General features: G+C 45.3%; 1 protein-coding gene across 1 annotated transcript; it reads left to right on the plus strand.

Annotated features, from left to right (window-relative positions):
• The first annotated feature begins 791 nt into the window (after positions 1 to 791).
• On the plus strand, positions 792 to 1,661 carry LOC143342784 (uncharacterized). Its single transcript, XM_076767005.1, has one exon. It carries the CDS (start codon positions 792 to 794, stop codon positions 1,659 to 1,661), a length of 870 nt encoding a protein of 289 aa, XP_076623120.1.
• Positions 1,662 to 15,508: the final 13,847 nt, after the last annotated feature.

Below are 15,508 nucleotides of genomic sequence, written 5' to 3' on the forward strand. Positions count from 1 at the left end.
ATGCGAAAGTATGAGCCTCATAAGGGCAAACCAAACACCTAACCCAGACCTAACACGCGTAATCCTCTAAAGTATTTATCGAGACCTAGTTGAATTGACTGTTTCAGTGTGGTTCCACATAACTACGTGATCCAACCCAGAAAACCCCAAGGATCTGGGCAACAAGCATGAGAAATATGCGAAAGTATGAGCCTCATGTGGGCAAATCCCAGACCTATCCCAGACCTAACTTGCGTTATCCACTAAAATATTGAACGAAACCAGGATTAATTGACTGTTTCAGTGTGGTACTGTAGCGACTTGGTCGCCACCGTGTAGTATTTCGGAGCGATAGGCGTTTTGGCGTCTAGACGGTCGCCGGGGTCGGCCGCGTGGTCGAAGCCGATTGTTGCCGTCGCGTTTGGCTGTTGTTTAAGCGAAAATCGGAGACGGACTGTCGTTTGTCCGAGACAGGTATAAAAACCCCGTGAGGAACAGGTGGAGACCGCTTGTTATCGATTGATCGCCGACGCGAGTCGCTGACCTGTATAGCCGTATTAAAATTATAATAAAAACGTTTTGGTGTTACTCCCGCAGCAGCGTGGTAAGGATCGAGTTTCAATTCTTTGCCTATCCCGATCCCCCCACAAATTGGTGACCCCGACGTGATCGTCGACGCGGGAGTGAATTTTTTGTACGAAGTGCAAGTTTTTACGGAGCATTTTTAGTAACGTTTTATCGTGACTCTATTAGTGTAAGTGTAGTTTATTTAGTGTTAGTGGCTCGTGTAGACTATAAGACTAACTTTCGAAATGTCGGTGAGCAATGAAGGTGCCGGTTCGTCGGTGGCGAGTGCGTCCACGACCGCGCTCGAACGGGTTAACTTCCGTGTGCCGGATTTTACCGCGGACGATCCGGAGCTGTGGTTCTGCGTTTTGGAGCGCAATTTCGCGGCAGGCGGAGTCACGTCCGACGGCGTCAAGACGAGTTACGTGACGGGCGCGCTCGGGCCGCGATATATCGCCGAAGTGCGCGATGTACTTTTAAATCCGCCGCTCACCGGTCTATACGACACCCTGAAGAGGGAGTTAATCCGCCGATTAAGTGTGTCCCAGGAACAGAAGGCGAGAAGACTTCTGGAGCACGAGGAAATTGGAGATCGCAAGCCGTCGCAGTTCCTGCGACATTTGCGTGGCTTAGCGGGTACGTCGGTTTCCGAAGCCCTCCTACGAACCCTTTGGATGGGTCGGTTACCGGGAAATGTGCGGGCGATATTGGCGACGCAGATAGACGCGGCGTTGGACAAGGTCGCGGAGTTGGCGGACGCGATTTTGGATACCATGCCGGGGCGTCCTTTAGTGGCCGAGGCTGCCCTCGCGGGGGTACCACCACAGCTGGCTCCGGTGGATTCTGTGACTGAGCGGATGATGCAGTTGCTTATCACTCTGCAAAGCCAAACAGAGGTGATGCAGGGCCAAATTGCGGAATTGCGCGCCTCGCGAAGAGACCCTCGACCGTTCCGCCGTTACGATCGGAGACGCAGTGCATCGAGGCGCCGTTTCAATTCGCGAGAGAGATCGCCGTCGGCCAGCGGGATGTGCTGGTATCGTGCAAGATTCGGTGCTAGGGCGCATCGGTGTGTCGCGCCCTGTTCTTTTACACCGACGGCGGGAAACGACTAGGGCAATCGCTGATGGCGGCTAGCGACTCCAGCCCGAGGTTTCGCCGTCTTTTTGTTCTTGATCGGAGTTCGGGGACGCAGTTTTTGGTCGACACGGGAGCCGACCTCTGTGTTTTCCCGAGGAAGTCAATCCGCGGACCATGTGCACGCTCGGAGTACGAGCTTTCCGCGGCGAATGGCACCCCGATTGCAACATACGGCACGAAGACCATGACCTTAAACTTGGGTCTCCGTCGGGATTTTACATGGAGGTTTGTCATCGCCGAGGTTTCCCGCGCCATCATCGGAGCGGATTTCCTGGCGCATTTTGGGCTCCTGATCGATGTGCGGAATCAGCGGCTGATTGATCAGATCACCACGCTGGCAACGAGAGGCGCACCGGTTCGGGAGGACACTCCCAGCATTAAGCAGGTACAAGGGGAGTCTGTTTTTCACGGATTATTACGGCGCTTTCCGGAAATCACCAAGCCGAGCGGAACGCCCACGGAAATCAACCACGGGACATGTCATTTTGTTAGAACTACCCCAGGACCGTCCGTAGCATGCAAGCCGCGGCGGCTTGCACCGGATCGTTTGAAGATAGCAAAGAAAGAATTCGAAGACATGGTACGTTTGGGTATTGCGCGACCGGCCGAGAGTAGTTGGTCTTCACCCTTGCACTTAGTGCCGAAAAAGGGGAGCAGCTCGTGGAGACCGTGCGGGGATTATCGAGCTCTTAATGCGCGTACGATTCCGGACCGGTATCCGGTTAGACATGTCGAAGATTTTGCTCAATCCTTACGCGGTAAAATAATTTTTTCGACGATAGATTTAGTGAGAGCCTACAATCAGATTCCGGTAGCGGCCGAGGATATACCGAAAACTGCCATTACGACCCCTTTCGGGTTATTCGAATTTCCATTCATGACGTTTGGCCTCCGTAATGCTGCTCAAACGTTCCAACGTTTTATCGACGAGGTATTACGGGGGCTAGATTTTTGCTATGCGTACATTGACGACATATTAGTAGCGTCCAGTTCGGAATCAGAGCATTTGGAGCATTTAGAGATTTTGTTTAATCGCCTGAAACAGTATAGCGTAGTAATAAATCCGAGGAAATGCGTTTTTGGTAGTAGCGAAGTCAAGTTCCTCGGGTACATCGTGTCCAAGGAAGGCTCCAGCCCGGGGACAGATAAAATCAAAATTATTAAAGACTTTCCTGAGCCGGTAACGGCGAAAGAGTTACGCCGTTTCCTGGGTATGATAAACTTCTACCGACGTTTCATACCCAGGGCGGCCCAAGCCCAGGCGCCGTTAAATGACCTCCTCGTAAACAATATTAAAGGGAAACAGCCTGTTGCGTGGACACCGGAGGCTCGCGAGGCGTTCATACAATGTAAGGAAGACCTGGCACAGGCGGCTCTCTTAGCGCACCCCAAAGAGAACGCACACGTGGCGCTTACCTGCGACGCCTCAAATTTTATGGTCGGAGCCGCCCTGCATCAACGTGTCGGTAGCAACTGGGAACCACTTTCTTTCTTTTCGGCAAAACTTTCACCTGTAGAGAAAAATTATTCGGCGTTCGACAGGGAACTGTTAGCCATATACCGAGCGATAAAGCATTTCCGCCACCTTCTCGAAGGCAGACATTTTACAATTTTTACGGATCATAAACCTTTAATTTTCGCGTTTTCCGGCAATTCAGATAAGCATACTCCAAAACAGATTCGATATTTAACTTTTATCAGCGAATTCAGTACCGATATACAACACATTTCAGGCCGCGAGAACGTCGTCGCAGATGCTTTGTCGCGAATAGAGGAAATAGAGAAAAAATTAGATTTTGAAGCGCTGGCAACAGCGCAGGCAGCAGATCCTGAATTGCGAGCGTTGATGCAGGGTGAATCAGGCATTAAATTTAAGCAATTGTCTGTCCCCGGTTCGAATGCGAGAGTTTGGTGCGACATTTCGACAAACCGGGTGCGGCCTTTTCTTACAGCCACTTTTAGACGGGCTGCGTTCGACGCACTGCACGGTCTCGCACACCCAGGTGTTAACGCAACGGTCAAATGCGTGACGCAGCGTTACGTCTGGCCGTCGATTAAAACAGATTGTCGCGAATGGACCCGCTCGTGCATACCTTGTCAGCGAAATAAAATTAGTAAGCATGTGTCGGCGCCGCTCGGATCTTTTCCTCGCCCTTCAGGACGTTTCGAGCACGTACACATCGATGTCGTTGTTTTACCGGTGTCTGAAGGGTATCGGTATTGTCTTACATGCGTAGACCGTTTTACACGATGGCCGGAGGCAATACCCTTGCGCGACCAAGAAGCCGTGACTGTCGCAAGGGCTTTTTACGAAGGCTGGATTTGTCGTTTTGGAACCCCGTTACGCGTGACCACGGATCAAGGGAGGCAGTTCGAGTCGTGCCTATTCAAAGAACTGAATTCTTTGGTAGGTTCGACACATTTCCATACCACAGCGTACCATCCGGCAGCTAATGGCATGGTGGAAAGATTCCACCGCCAGCTTAAGGCAGCGATTCGATGTCAACAAAACAATCGATGGACGGAAGTACTTCCGACCATCCTGCTGGGCATACGCGCAGCATGGAAGGAAGATTTGAAATCTACGTCCGGAGAATTAGTTTACGGCGAGTCTCTACGCGTGCCGGGCGAATTTTTATCGCCTTCGGTGGATAGTCGCGACACCGCTGTTTTTGTTAAAGACTTGCGACGCTATTTCCGAAATGTTGGACCGACGGAGGGATCACGACACGGCAATTCGCGAATTTTCGTATTTAAAAATTTGAGTAGTTGTAAATACGTCTTTCTTAGACGAGACTCCGCGAAAGCCATATTGCAGGCTCCGTATGATGGTCCATTCGAAGTCATAAGTAGAACGGATAAGGTAGTAACTGTTAAGATAGGTGATAAGCATAGTGTAGTGTCGATCAATAGAGTTAAGCCAGCGTACAGCCTAGCGGAAGAAATTGCGATACCGCCGGAGCAGGTACAAGTAATACCTTTGCAGGTCATGGTGCCTCCCAGTACCGGGACAGTACCACGGCCAGCACAAAGTACTGCAACAGCAGTACAGCCTCCTCGAGTACCTGTGCCAGAGCCCATCGCGGCACGTGGTACCACGCGATCCGGTAGGCGAGTTAGATTTCCAGATAGATACCAGGCGGGATTTTCGTAATTTAAGTTAAGTTAAATACTAGCGGGGGGGGGGGGGGTGATGTAGCGACTTGGTCGCCACCGTGTAGTATTTCGGAGCGATAGGCGTTTTGGCGTCTAGACGGTCGCCGGGGTCGGCCGCGTGGTCGAAGCCGATTGTTGCCGTCGCGTTTGGCTGTTGTTTAAGCGAAAATCGGAGACGGACTGTCGTTTGTCCGAGACAGGTATAAAAACCCCGTGAGGAACAGGTGGAGACCGCTTGTTATCGATTGATCGCCGACGCGAGTCGCTGACCTGTATAGCCGTATTAAAATTATAATAAAAACGTTTTGGTGTTACTCCCGCAGCAGCGTGGTAAGGATCGAGTTTCAATTCTTTGCCTATCCCGATCCCCCCACAGTACCACATTACTACGTGATCCAAACCAAAAAAAGCCCAGAATCTGGCCATCGAGTATGAGAAATATGCGAAAGTATGAGCCAGATGAGAACAAATCCCGGATCTAACATAGTCCTAACATGCGTTATCCTCTAAAATATAAATCGAAACCAGGTTTAATCGACTGTTTCAGTGTGATACCACATTACGACGCGATCCAAACCAGAAAAAGCCCAGGATCTGGTCAACAAGTAGGAGAAATATGCGAAAGTATGAGCCTCATGAGGGCAAATCCCAGACCTAACCCAGACCTAACATGCGTTATCCTCTAAAATATTTATCGAGACCAGGTTGAATTGACTGTTTCAGTCTGGTACCACATTACCACGTGATCCAAACCAGTGAAAGCCCTGGATAGGGCCAACAAGAATTAGATATATGCGAAAGTATGAGCCAGATGAGAACAAATCCCGGATCTAACATAGTCCTAACATGCGTTATCCTCTAAAATATAGATCGAAACCAGGTTTAATCGACTGTTTCAGTGTGATACCACAATACCACGTGATCCAAACCAGAAAAAGCCCAGGATCTGGTCAACAAGTATGTGAAGAATGCGAAAGTATGACACCGATGAGAGCAAATCCCAGACCTAACCTAGACCAAACATGCGCTATCCTCTAAAATGTTGATCAAACTAGGTTTAATCGACTGTTTCAGTGTGGTACCACATTATTACGTGGTGGAAACCAGTGAAATCCCAGGATCTGGCCAACAAGAATGAGAATTATACGAAAGTTTGAGCCAGATGAGGGCAAATCCCAGACCTAACCCAGACCTAACATGTGATATCCTCTAAAACATTGATCGAAACCAGGTTTAGTCGACAGTTTCAGTGTGGTTCCGCATTACTACGTGATCCAAACCAGTGGAAGCCCGGGATCTGGCCAACAAGTATGAGAAATATGCGAAAGTATGAGCCTCATAAGGGCAAATCACACACCTAACCCAGACCTAACATGCGTTATGCCCTAAAATATTGATCGAAACCAGGTTTAATGGACAGTTTCAGTGTGGTACCACATTACTACGTGATCCGATCCAGAAAAAGCCCTGGATCTGGCCATCAAGTATGAGAAATGTACGAAAATACGAGCCTGATGCGAGCAAATCCCAGACCTAACCTAGACCTAATATGAGTTATTCTCTAAAATTTTGATCGAAACCAGGTTTAATGGACTGTTTCAGTGTGGTACCACATTACTACGTGATCCAATCCAGAAAAAGCCCTGGATCTGGCCATCAAGTATGAGAAATGTACGAAAATACGAGCCTCATGAGAGCAAATCCCAGACCTAACCTAGACCTAACAAGAGTTATTCTCTAAAATATTCATCGAAACCAGGTTTAATGGACTTTTTCATTGTTGTACCACATGACTACGTGATCCAAACCTGAAAAAACCCAGTATCCGTTCAACAAGTATGTGAAGAATGCGAAAGTATGTGTCTGATGAGGGAAAATCCCAGGGCTAACCTAGACCTACCATGCGTTACCCTCAAAAATATTGATCGAAAACATGTTTAATCGACTGTTTCAGTGTGGTACCGCATTACTACGTGATCCAAACCAGAAAAAAACCCGGGATCTGTACAGCAAGTATGTGAAGAATGCGAAAATATGAGCCTGACGAGGGCAAATCCCAGACCTACCCCAGACATAACTTGCGTTATCCTCCAAAATATTGATCGAAACCAGGTTTAATGGACTGTTTCAATATGGTACCACATTACTACATGATCCAAACCAGAAAAAACCCAGGATCTGTTCAACGAGTATGTGAGAAACGCAAAACTATGAGCCTGATGAGAGCAAATCCCAGACCTAACCAAGACCTAACATGCGTCATTCTCTAAAATATTGATGGAAACCAGGTTTAATGGACTGTTTCAGTGTGGTACCATATTACTGCGGGATCCAAACCAGAAAAAACCCGGGATCTGTTCAACGAGTATGTGAGAAACGCAAAACTATGTGCCTGATGAGAGCAAATGCCAGACCTAACCAAGACCTAACATGCGTCATTCTCTAAAATATTGATGGAAACCAGGTTTAATGGACTGTTTCAGTGTGGTACCACATTACTACGGGATCCAAACCAGAAAAAGGCCAGAATCTGGCCATCAAGTATGAGAAGTATGCAAAAGTACGAGCCTGATGAGAGCAAATCCCAGACCTAACCTAGACCTAACATGAGTTATTCTCCAAAATATTCATCGAAACCAGGTTTAATGGACTTTTTCAGTGTGGTACCACATGACTACGTGATCCAAACCTGAAAAAACCCTGGATCTGTACAACAAGTATGTGAAGAATGCGGAAGTATGAGCCTGATGAGGGCAAATCCCAAACCTATCCCATACCTAACATGCGTTATCCTCTAAAATATTGATCGGAACCAAGCATAATGGACTGTTTCAGTGTTGTACCACATTGCTACGTGATCCAAACCAGAGAAAACCCAGGATCGGTTCAACAAGTATGTGGAGAATGCGAAGGTATGTGTCTGATGAGGGCAAATCCCAGGCCTAACCTAGACATAACATGCGTTATCCTCTGAAATATTCATCGAAACCAGGTTTAATGGACTGTTCCAGTGTGGTGCCACATTACTACGGGATCCAAACCAGAAAAAGCCCAGAATCTGGCCATCAAGTATGAGAAATATGCAAGAGTACGAGCCTGATGAGAGCAAATCCCAGACCTAACCTAGACCTAACAAGAGTTATTCTCTAAAATATTCATCGAAACCAGGTTTAATGGACTTTTTCATTGTTGTACCACATGACTACGTGATCCAAACCTGAAAAAACCCAGTATCCGTTCAACAAGTATGTGAAGAATGCGAAAGTATGTGTCTGATGAGGGAAAATCCCAGGGCTAACCTAGACCTACCATGCGTTACCCTCAAAAATATTGATCGAAAACATGTTTAATCGACTGTTTCAGTGTGGTACCGCATTACTACGTGATCCAAACCAGAAAAAAACCCGGGATCTGTACAGCAAGTATGTGAAGAATGCGAAAGTATGAGCCTGACGAGGGCAAATCCCAGACCTACCCCAGACATAACTTGCGTTATCCTCCAAAATATTGATCGAAACCAGGTTTAATGGACTGTTTCAGTGGGGTACCACATTACTACGTGATCCAATCCAGAAAAAGCCCTGGATCTGGCCATCAAGTATGAGAAATATACGAAAATACGAGCCTGATGAGAGCAAATCCCAGTCCTAACCTAGACCTAATATGTGTTATTCTCTAAAATTTTGATCGAAACCAGGTTTAATGGACTGTTTTTGTGTGGTACCACATTACTACGTTATCCAAGCCAGAAAAAGTCCAGGATCTAGCCATCAAGTATGAGAAATATGCGAAAGTATCAGCCTGCTAAGGGCAAATCCAAGACATAACCCAGACCTAACAGGCGTTATCCTCTTAAATATTCATCGAAACCAAGTTTAATTAACTGTTTCAGTGTGGTACCACATTACTACGTGATGCAATCCTGAAAAAGCCCAGGATCTGTTCAACAAGTACGTGAAGTATGCGAAAGTATGAGTATGATGAGGGCAAATGCCAGGACTAACCTAGACATAACATGCGTTATCCTCTAAAATATTGATCGAAACCAGGTTTAATGGACTTTTTCATTGTTGTACCACATGACTACGTGATCCAAACCTGAAAAAACCCAGTATCCGTTCAACAAGTATGTGAAGAATGCGAAAGTATGTGTCTGATGAGGGAAAATCCCAGGGCTAACCTAGACCTACCATGCGTTACCCTCAAAAATATTGATCGAAAACATGTTTAATCGACTGTTTCAGTGTGGTACCGCATTACTACGTGATCCAAACCAGAAAAAAACCCGGGATCTGTACAGCAAGTATGTGAAGAATGCGAAAGTATGAGCCTGACGAGGGCAAATCCCAGACCTACCCCAGACATAACTTGCGTTATCCTCCAAAATATTGATCGAAACCAGGTTTAATGGACTGTTTCAGTCTGGTACCACATTACCACGTGATCCAAACCAGTGAAAGCCCTGGATAGGGCCAACAAGAATTAGATATATGCGAAAGTATGAGCCAGATGAGAACAAATCCCGGATCTAACATAGTCCTAACATGCGTTATCCTCTAAAATATAGATCGAAACCAGGTTTAATCGACTGTTTCAGTGTGATACCACAATACCACGTGATCCAAACCAGAAAAAGCCCAGGATCTGGTCAACAAGTATGTGAAGAATGCGAAAGTATGACACCGATGAGAGCAAATCCCAGACCTAACCTAGACCAAACATGCGCTATCCTCTAAAATGTTGATCAAACTAGGTTTAATCGACTGTTTCAGTGTGGTACCACATTATTACGTGGTGGAAACCAGTGAAATCCCAGGATCTGGCCAACAAGAATGAGAATTATACGAAAGTTTGAGCCAGATGAGGGCAAATCCCAGACCTAACCCAGACCTAACATGTGATATCCTCTAAAACATTGATCGAAACCAGGTTTAGTCGACAGTTTCAGTGTGGTTCCGCATTACTACGTGATCCAAACCAGTGGAAGCCCGGGATCTGGCCAACAAGTATGAGAAATATGCGAAAGTATGAGCCTCATAAGGGCAAATCACACACCTAACCCAGACCTAACATGCGTTATGCCCTAAAATATTGATCGAAACCAGGTTTAATGGACAGTTTCAGTGTGGTACCACATTACTACGTGATCCGATCCAGAAAAAGCCCTGGATCTGGCCATCAAGTATGAGAAATGTACGAAAATACGAGCCTGATGCGAGCAAATCCCAGACCTAACCTAGACCTAATATGAGTTATTCTCTAAAATTTTGATCGAAACCAGGTTTAATGGACTGTTTCAGTGTGGTACCACATTACTACGTGATCCAATCCAGAAAAAGCCCTGGATCTGGCCATCAAGTATGAGAAATGTACGAAAATACGAGCCTCATGAGAGCAAATCCCAGACCTAACCTAGACCTAACAAGAGTTATTCTCTAAAATATTCATCGAAACCAGGTTTAATGGACTTTTTCATTGTTGTACCACATGACTACGTGATCCAAACCTGAAAAAACCCAGTATCCGTTCAACAAGTATGTGAAGAATGCGAAAGTATGTGTCTGATGAGGGAAAATCCCAGGGCTAACCTAGACCTACCATGCGTTACCCTCAAAAATATTGATCGAAAACATGTTTAATCGACTGTTTCAGTGTGGTACCGCATTACTACGTGATCCAAACCAGAAAAAAACCCGGGATCTGTACAGCAAGTATGTGAAGAATGCGAAAATATGAGCCTGACGAGGGCAAATCCCAGACCTACCCCAGACATAACTTGCGTTATCCTCCAAAATATTGATCGAAACCAGGTTTAATGGACTGTTTCAATATGGTACCACATTACTACATGATCCAAACCAGAAAAAACCCAGGATCTGTTCAACGAGTATGTGAGAAACGCAAAACTATGAGCCTGATGAGAGCAAATCCCAGACCTAACCAAGACCTAACATGCGTCATTCTCTAAAATATTGATGGAAACCAGGTTTAATGGACTGTTTCAGTGTGGTACCATATTACTGCGGGATCCAAACCAGAAAAAACCCGGGATCTGTTCAACGAGTATGTGAGAAACGCAAAACTATGTGCCTGATGAGAGCAAATGCCAGACCTAACCAAGACCTAACATGCGTCATTCTCTAAAATATTGATGGAAACCAGGTTTAATGGACTGTTTCAGTGTGGTACCACATTACTACGGGATCCAAACCAGAAAAAGGCCAGAATCTGGCCATCAAGTATGAGAAGTATGCAAAAGTACGAGCCTGATGAGAGCAAATCCCAGACCTAACCTAGACCTAACATGAGTTATTCTCCAAAATATTCATCGAAACCAGGTTTAATGGACTTTTTCAGTGTGGTACCACATGACTACGTGATCCAAACCTGAAAAAACCCTGGATCTGTACAACAAGTATGTGAAGAATGCGGAAGTATGAGCCTGATGAGGGCAAATCCCAAACCTATCCCATACCTAACATGCGTTATCCTCTAAAATATTGATCGGAACCAAGCATAATGGACTGTTTCAGTGTTGTACCACATTGCTACGTGATCCAAACCAGAGAAAACCCAGGATCGGTTCAACAAGTATGTGGAGAATGCGAAGGTATGTGTCTGATGAGGGCAAATCCCAGGCCTAACCTAGACATAACATGCGTTATCCTCTGAAATATTCATCGAAACCAGGTTTAATGGACTGTTCCAGTGTGGTGCCACATTACTACGGGATCCAAACCAGAAAAAGCCCAGAATCTGGCCATCAAGTATGAGAAATATGCAAGAGTACGAGCCTGATGAGAGCAAATCCCAGACCTAACCTAGACCTAACAAGAGTTATTCTCTAAAATATTCATCGAAACCAGGTTTAATGGACTTTTTCATTGTTGTACCACATGACTACGTGATCCAAACCTGAAAAAACCCAGTATCCGTTCAACAAGTATGTGAAGAATGCGAAAGTATGTGTCTGATGAGGGAAAATCCCAGGGCTAACCTAGACCTACCATGCGTTACCCTCAAAAATATTGATCGAAAACATGTTTAATCGACTGTTTCAGTGTGGTACCGCATTACTACGTGATCCAAACCAGAAAAAAACCCGGGATCTGTACAGCAAGTATGTGAAGAATGCGAAAGTATGAGCCTGACGAGGGCAAATCCCAGACCTACCCCAGACATAACTTGCGTTATCCTCCAAAATATTGATCGAAACCAGGTTTAATGGACTGTTTCAGTGGGGTACCACATTACTACGTGATCCAATCCAGAAAAAGCCCTGGATCTGGCCATCAAGTATGAGAAATATACGAAAATACGAGCCTGATGAGAGCAAATCCCAGTCCTAACCTAGACCTAATATGTGTTATTCTCTAAAATTTTGATCGAAACCAGGTTTAATGGACTGTTTTTGTGTGGTACCACATTACTACGTTATCCAAGCCAGAAAAAGTCCAGGATCTAGCCATCAAGTATGAGAAATATGCGAAAGTATCAGCCTGCTAAGGGCAAATCCAAGACATAACCCAGACCTAACAGGCGTTATCCTCTTAAATATTCATCGAAACCAAGTTTAATTAACTGTTTCAGTGTGGTACCACATTACTACGTGATGCAATCCTGAAAAAGCCCAGGATCTGTTCAACAAGTACGTGAAGTATGCGAAAGTATGAGTATGATGAGGGCAAATGCCAGGACTAACCTAGACATAACATGCGTTATCCTCTAAAATATTGATCGAAACCAGGATTAGTGGACTGCTTCAGTGTGGTACCACGTTACTACGTGATCCACACCAGAAAAAGCCAGGGATCTGTTCAACAAGTATGTGAAAAATGCGAATGTATGACCCTGATGAGGGCAAATCCCAGACATATCCCAGACCAAACTTGCGTTGTCCACTAAAATATTGATGGAAACCAGGTTTAATTGACTGTTTCAGTGTGGTACTACATTACTACGTGATCCAATCCAGAAAAAGCCAAGGATCTAGCCATCAAGTATGAGAAATATGCGAAAGAATGAGCCTGCACAGGGCAAATCCCAGGCCTAACCTAGACATAACATGCGTTATCCTCTAAAATATTGATCGAAACCAGGTTTAATCAACTGTTTCAGTGTGGTACCACAATACTACGTGATCCAAACTAGAAAAAGCCCAGGATCTGGCCATCAAGTATGAGAAAAACGCGAAAGTTTGAGCCTGATGAGGGCAAATCCCAGACCTAACCTAGACCTAGCATGCGTAATCCTCTAAAATATTGATCGAAACCAGGATTAGTGGTCTGCTTCAGTGTGATACCACATTACTACGTGATCGAAACCAGAAAAAAACCAGGATCTGTTCAAGAAGTATGTGAAGAATGCGAAAGTATGAGACTGATGAGGGAAAATCCTAGACCTAACCTAGACATAACATGCGTTATCCTCTAAAATATTGATCGAAACCAGGTTTAGTGGACTGCTTCAGTGTGGTACCACGTTACTACGTGATCGAAACCAGAAAAAGGCATGGATCTGTTCAACAAGTATGTGAAAAACGCGAAAGTATGGGCCAGATGAGGGCAAATCCTAGACCTAACCCAGACCTAACATGCGTTATCCTCTAAAATACGGTGTGATTAGCATCAGGTACGTCGGGGTCGCAACGCCCCGTACTGCGCCGGACACAGCCCCTGAGGGGAAGGGCAAATCCTAGACCTAACCCAGACCTAACAGGCGTTATCCTCTAAAATATTTATCAAGACCAGGTTTAATTGAATGTCTCGGTGTGGTACCACATTACTGCGTGATCCAAACCGGAAAAAACCCAGGATCTGTTCTACAAGTATGTGAAAAACGCGAAAGTATGAGCCTGATGAGGGCAAATCCCAGACCTATCCCAGACATAACTTGCGTTATCCTCTAAAATATTGATCGAAACCAGGTTTAATGGACTGTTTTTGTGTGGTACCACATTACTACGTTATCCAAGCCAGAAAAAGTCCAGGATCTAGCCATCAAGTATGAGAAATATGCGAAAGTATCAGCCTGCTAAGGGCAAATCCAAGACATAACCCAGACCTAACAGGCGTTATCCTCTTAAATATTCATCGAAACCAGGTTTAATTAACTGTTTCAGTGTGGTACCACATTACTACGTGATGCAATCCAGAAAAAGCCCAGGATCTGTTCAACAAGTACGTGAAGTATGCGAAAGTATGAGTATGATGAGGGCAAATGCCAGGACTAACCTAGACATAACATGCGTTATCCTCTAAAATATTGATCGAAACCAGGATTAGTGGACTGCTTCCGTGTGGTACCACATTACTACGTGATCCAAAGCAGAAAAAACCCAGGATCCGTTCAACAAGTATGTGAAAAACGCGAAAATATGAGCCTGATGATGGCAAATCCCAGACCTATCCCGGACATAACTTCCGTTATCCTCTAAAATATTGATCGAGACCAGGTTTAATTGACTGTTTTAGTGTGGTACCACTTTACTACGGGATCCAAAGCAGAAAAAACCCTCGATCAGGTCAACATGTATGCTAAACTGCGAAAGTATGAGCCTGCTGAGGGCAAATCCCAGGCATAACCTAGACCTAACATGCGTAATCCTCTAAAATATTGATCGAAACCAGGTTTAATGGACTGTTTCAGTGTGGTACCACATTAGTACGTGATCCAAACCAGAAAAAGCGAGGGATCTGTTCAACAAGTATGTGAAAAACGCGAAAATATGAGCCTGATGATGGCAAATCCCAGACCTATCCCAGACCTAACATGCGTTATCCTCTAAAATACGGTGTGATTAGCATCAGGTACGTCGGGGTCGCAACGCCCCGTTCTGCGCCGGACACAGACCCTGAGGGGAAGGGCAAATCCTAGACCTAACCCAGACCTAACAGGCGTTATCCTCTAAAATATTTATCAAGACCAGGTTTAATTGAATGTCTCGGTGTGGTACCACATTACTGCGTGATCCAAACCAGAAAAAACCCAGGATCTGTTCTACAAGTATGTGAAAAACGCGAAAGTATGAGCCTGATGAGGGCAAATCCCAGACCTATCCCAGACATAACTTGCGTTATCCTCTAAAATATTGATCGAAACCAGGTTTAATGGACTGTTTTTGTGTGGTACCACATTACTACGTTATCCAAGCCAGAAAAAGTCCAGGATCTAGCCATCAAGTATGAGAAACATGCGAAAGTATCAGCCTGCTAAGGGCAAATCCAAGACATAACCCAGACCTAACAGGCGTTATCCTCTTAAATATTCATCGAAACCAGGTTTAATTAACTGTTTCAGTGTGGTACCACATTACTACGCGATGCAATCCAGAAAAAGCCCAGGATCTGTTCAACAAGTACGTGAAGTATGCGAAAGTATGAGTATGATGAGGGCAAATGCCAGGACTAACCTAGACATAACATGCGTTATCCTCTAAAATATTGATCGAAACCAGGATTAGTGGACTGCTTCAGTGTGGTACCACGTTACTACGTGATCCACACCAGAAAAAGCCAGGGATCTGTTCAACAAGTATGTGAAAAATGCGAATGTATGACCCTGATGAGGGCAAATCCCAGACATATCCCAGACCATACTTGCGTTGCCCACTAAAATATTGATGGAAACCAGGTTTAATTGACTGTTTCAGTGTGGTACTACATTA

This window comes from Colletes latitarsis, chromosome 1, assembly GCF_051014445.1.
Source record: "Colletes latitarsis isolate SP2378_abdomen chromosome 1, iyColLati1, whole genome shotgun sequence".
NCBI classification, from domain to species: Eukaryota; Metazoa; Arthropoda; class Insecta; order Hymenoptera; family Colletidae; genus Colletes; species Colletes latitarsis.

Excerpts from the sequence above, each read along its gene's own strand:
- LOC143342784 (XM_076767005.1), top strand. The coding sequence starts at position 792 with ATGTCGGTGAGCAATGAAGGTGCCGGTTCGTCGGTGGCGAGTGCGTCC.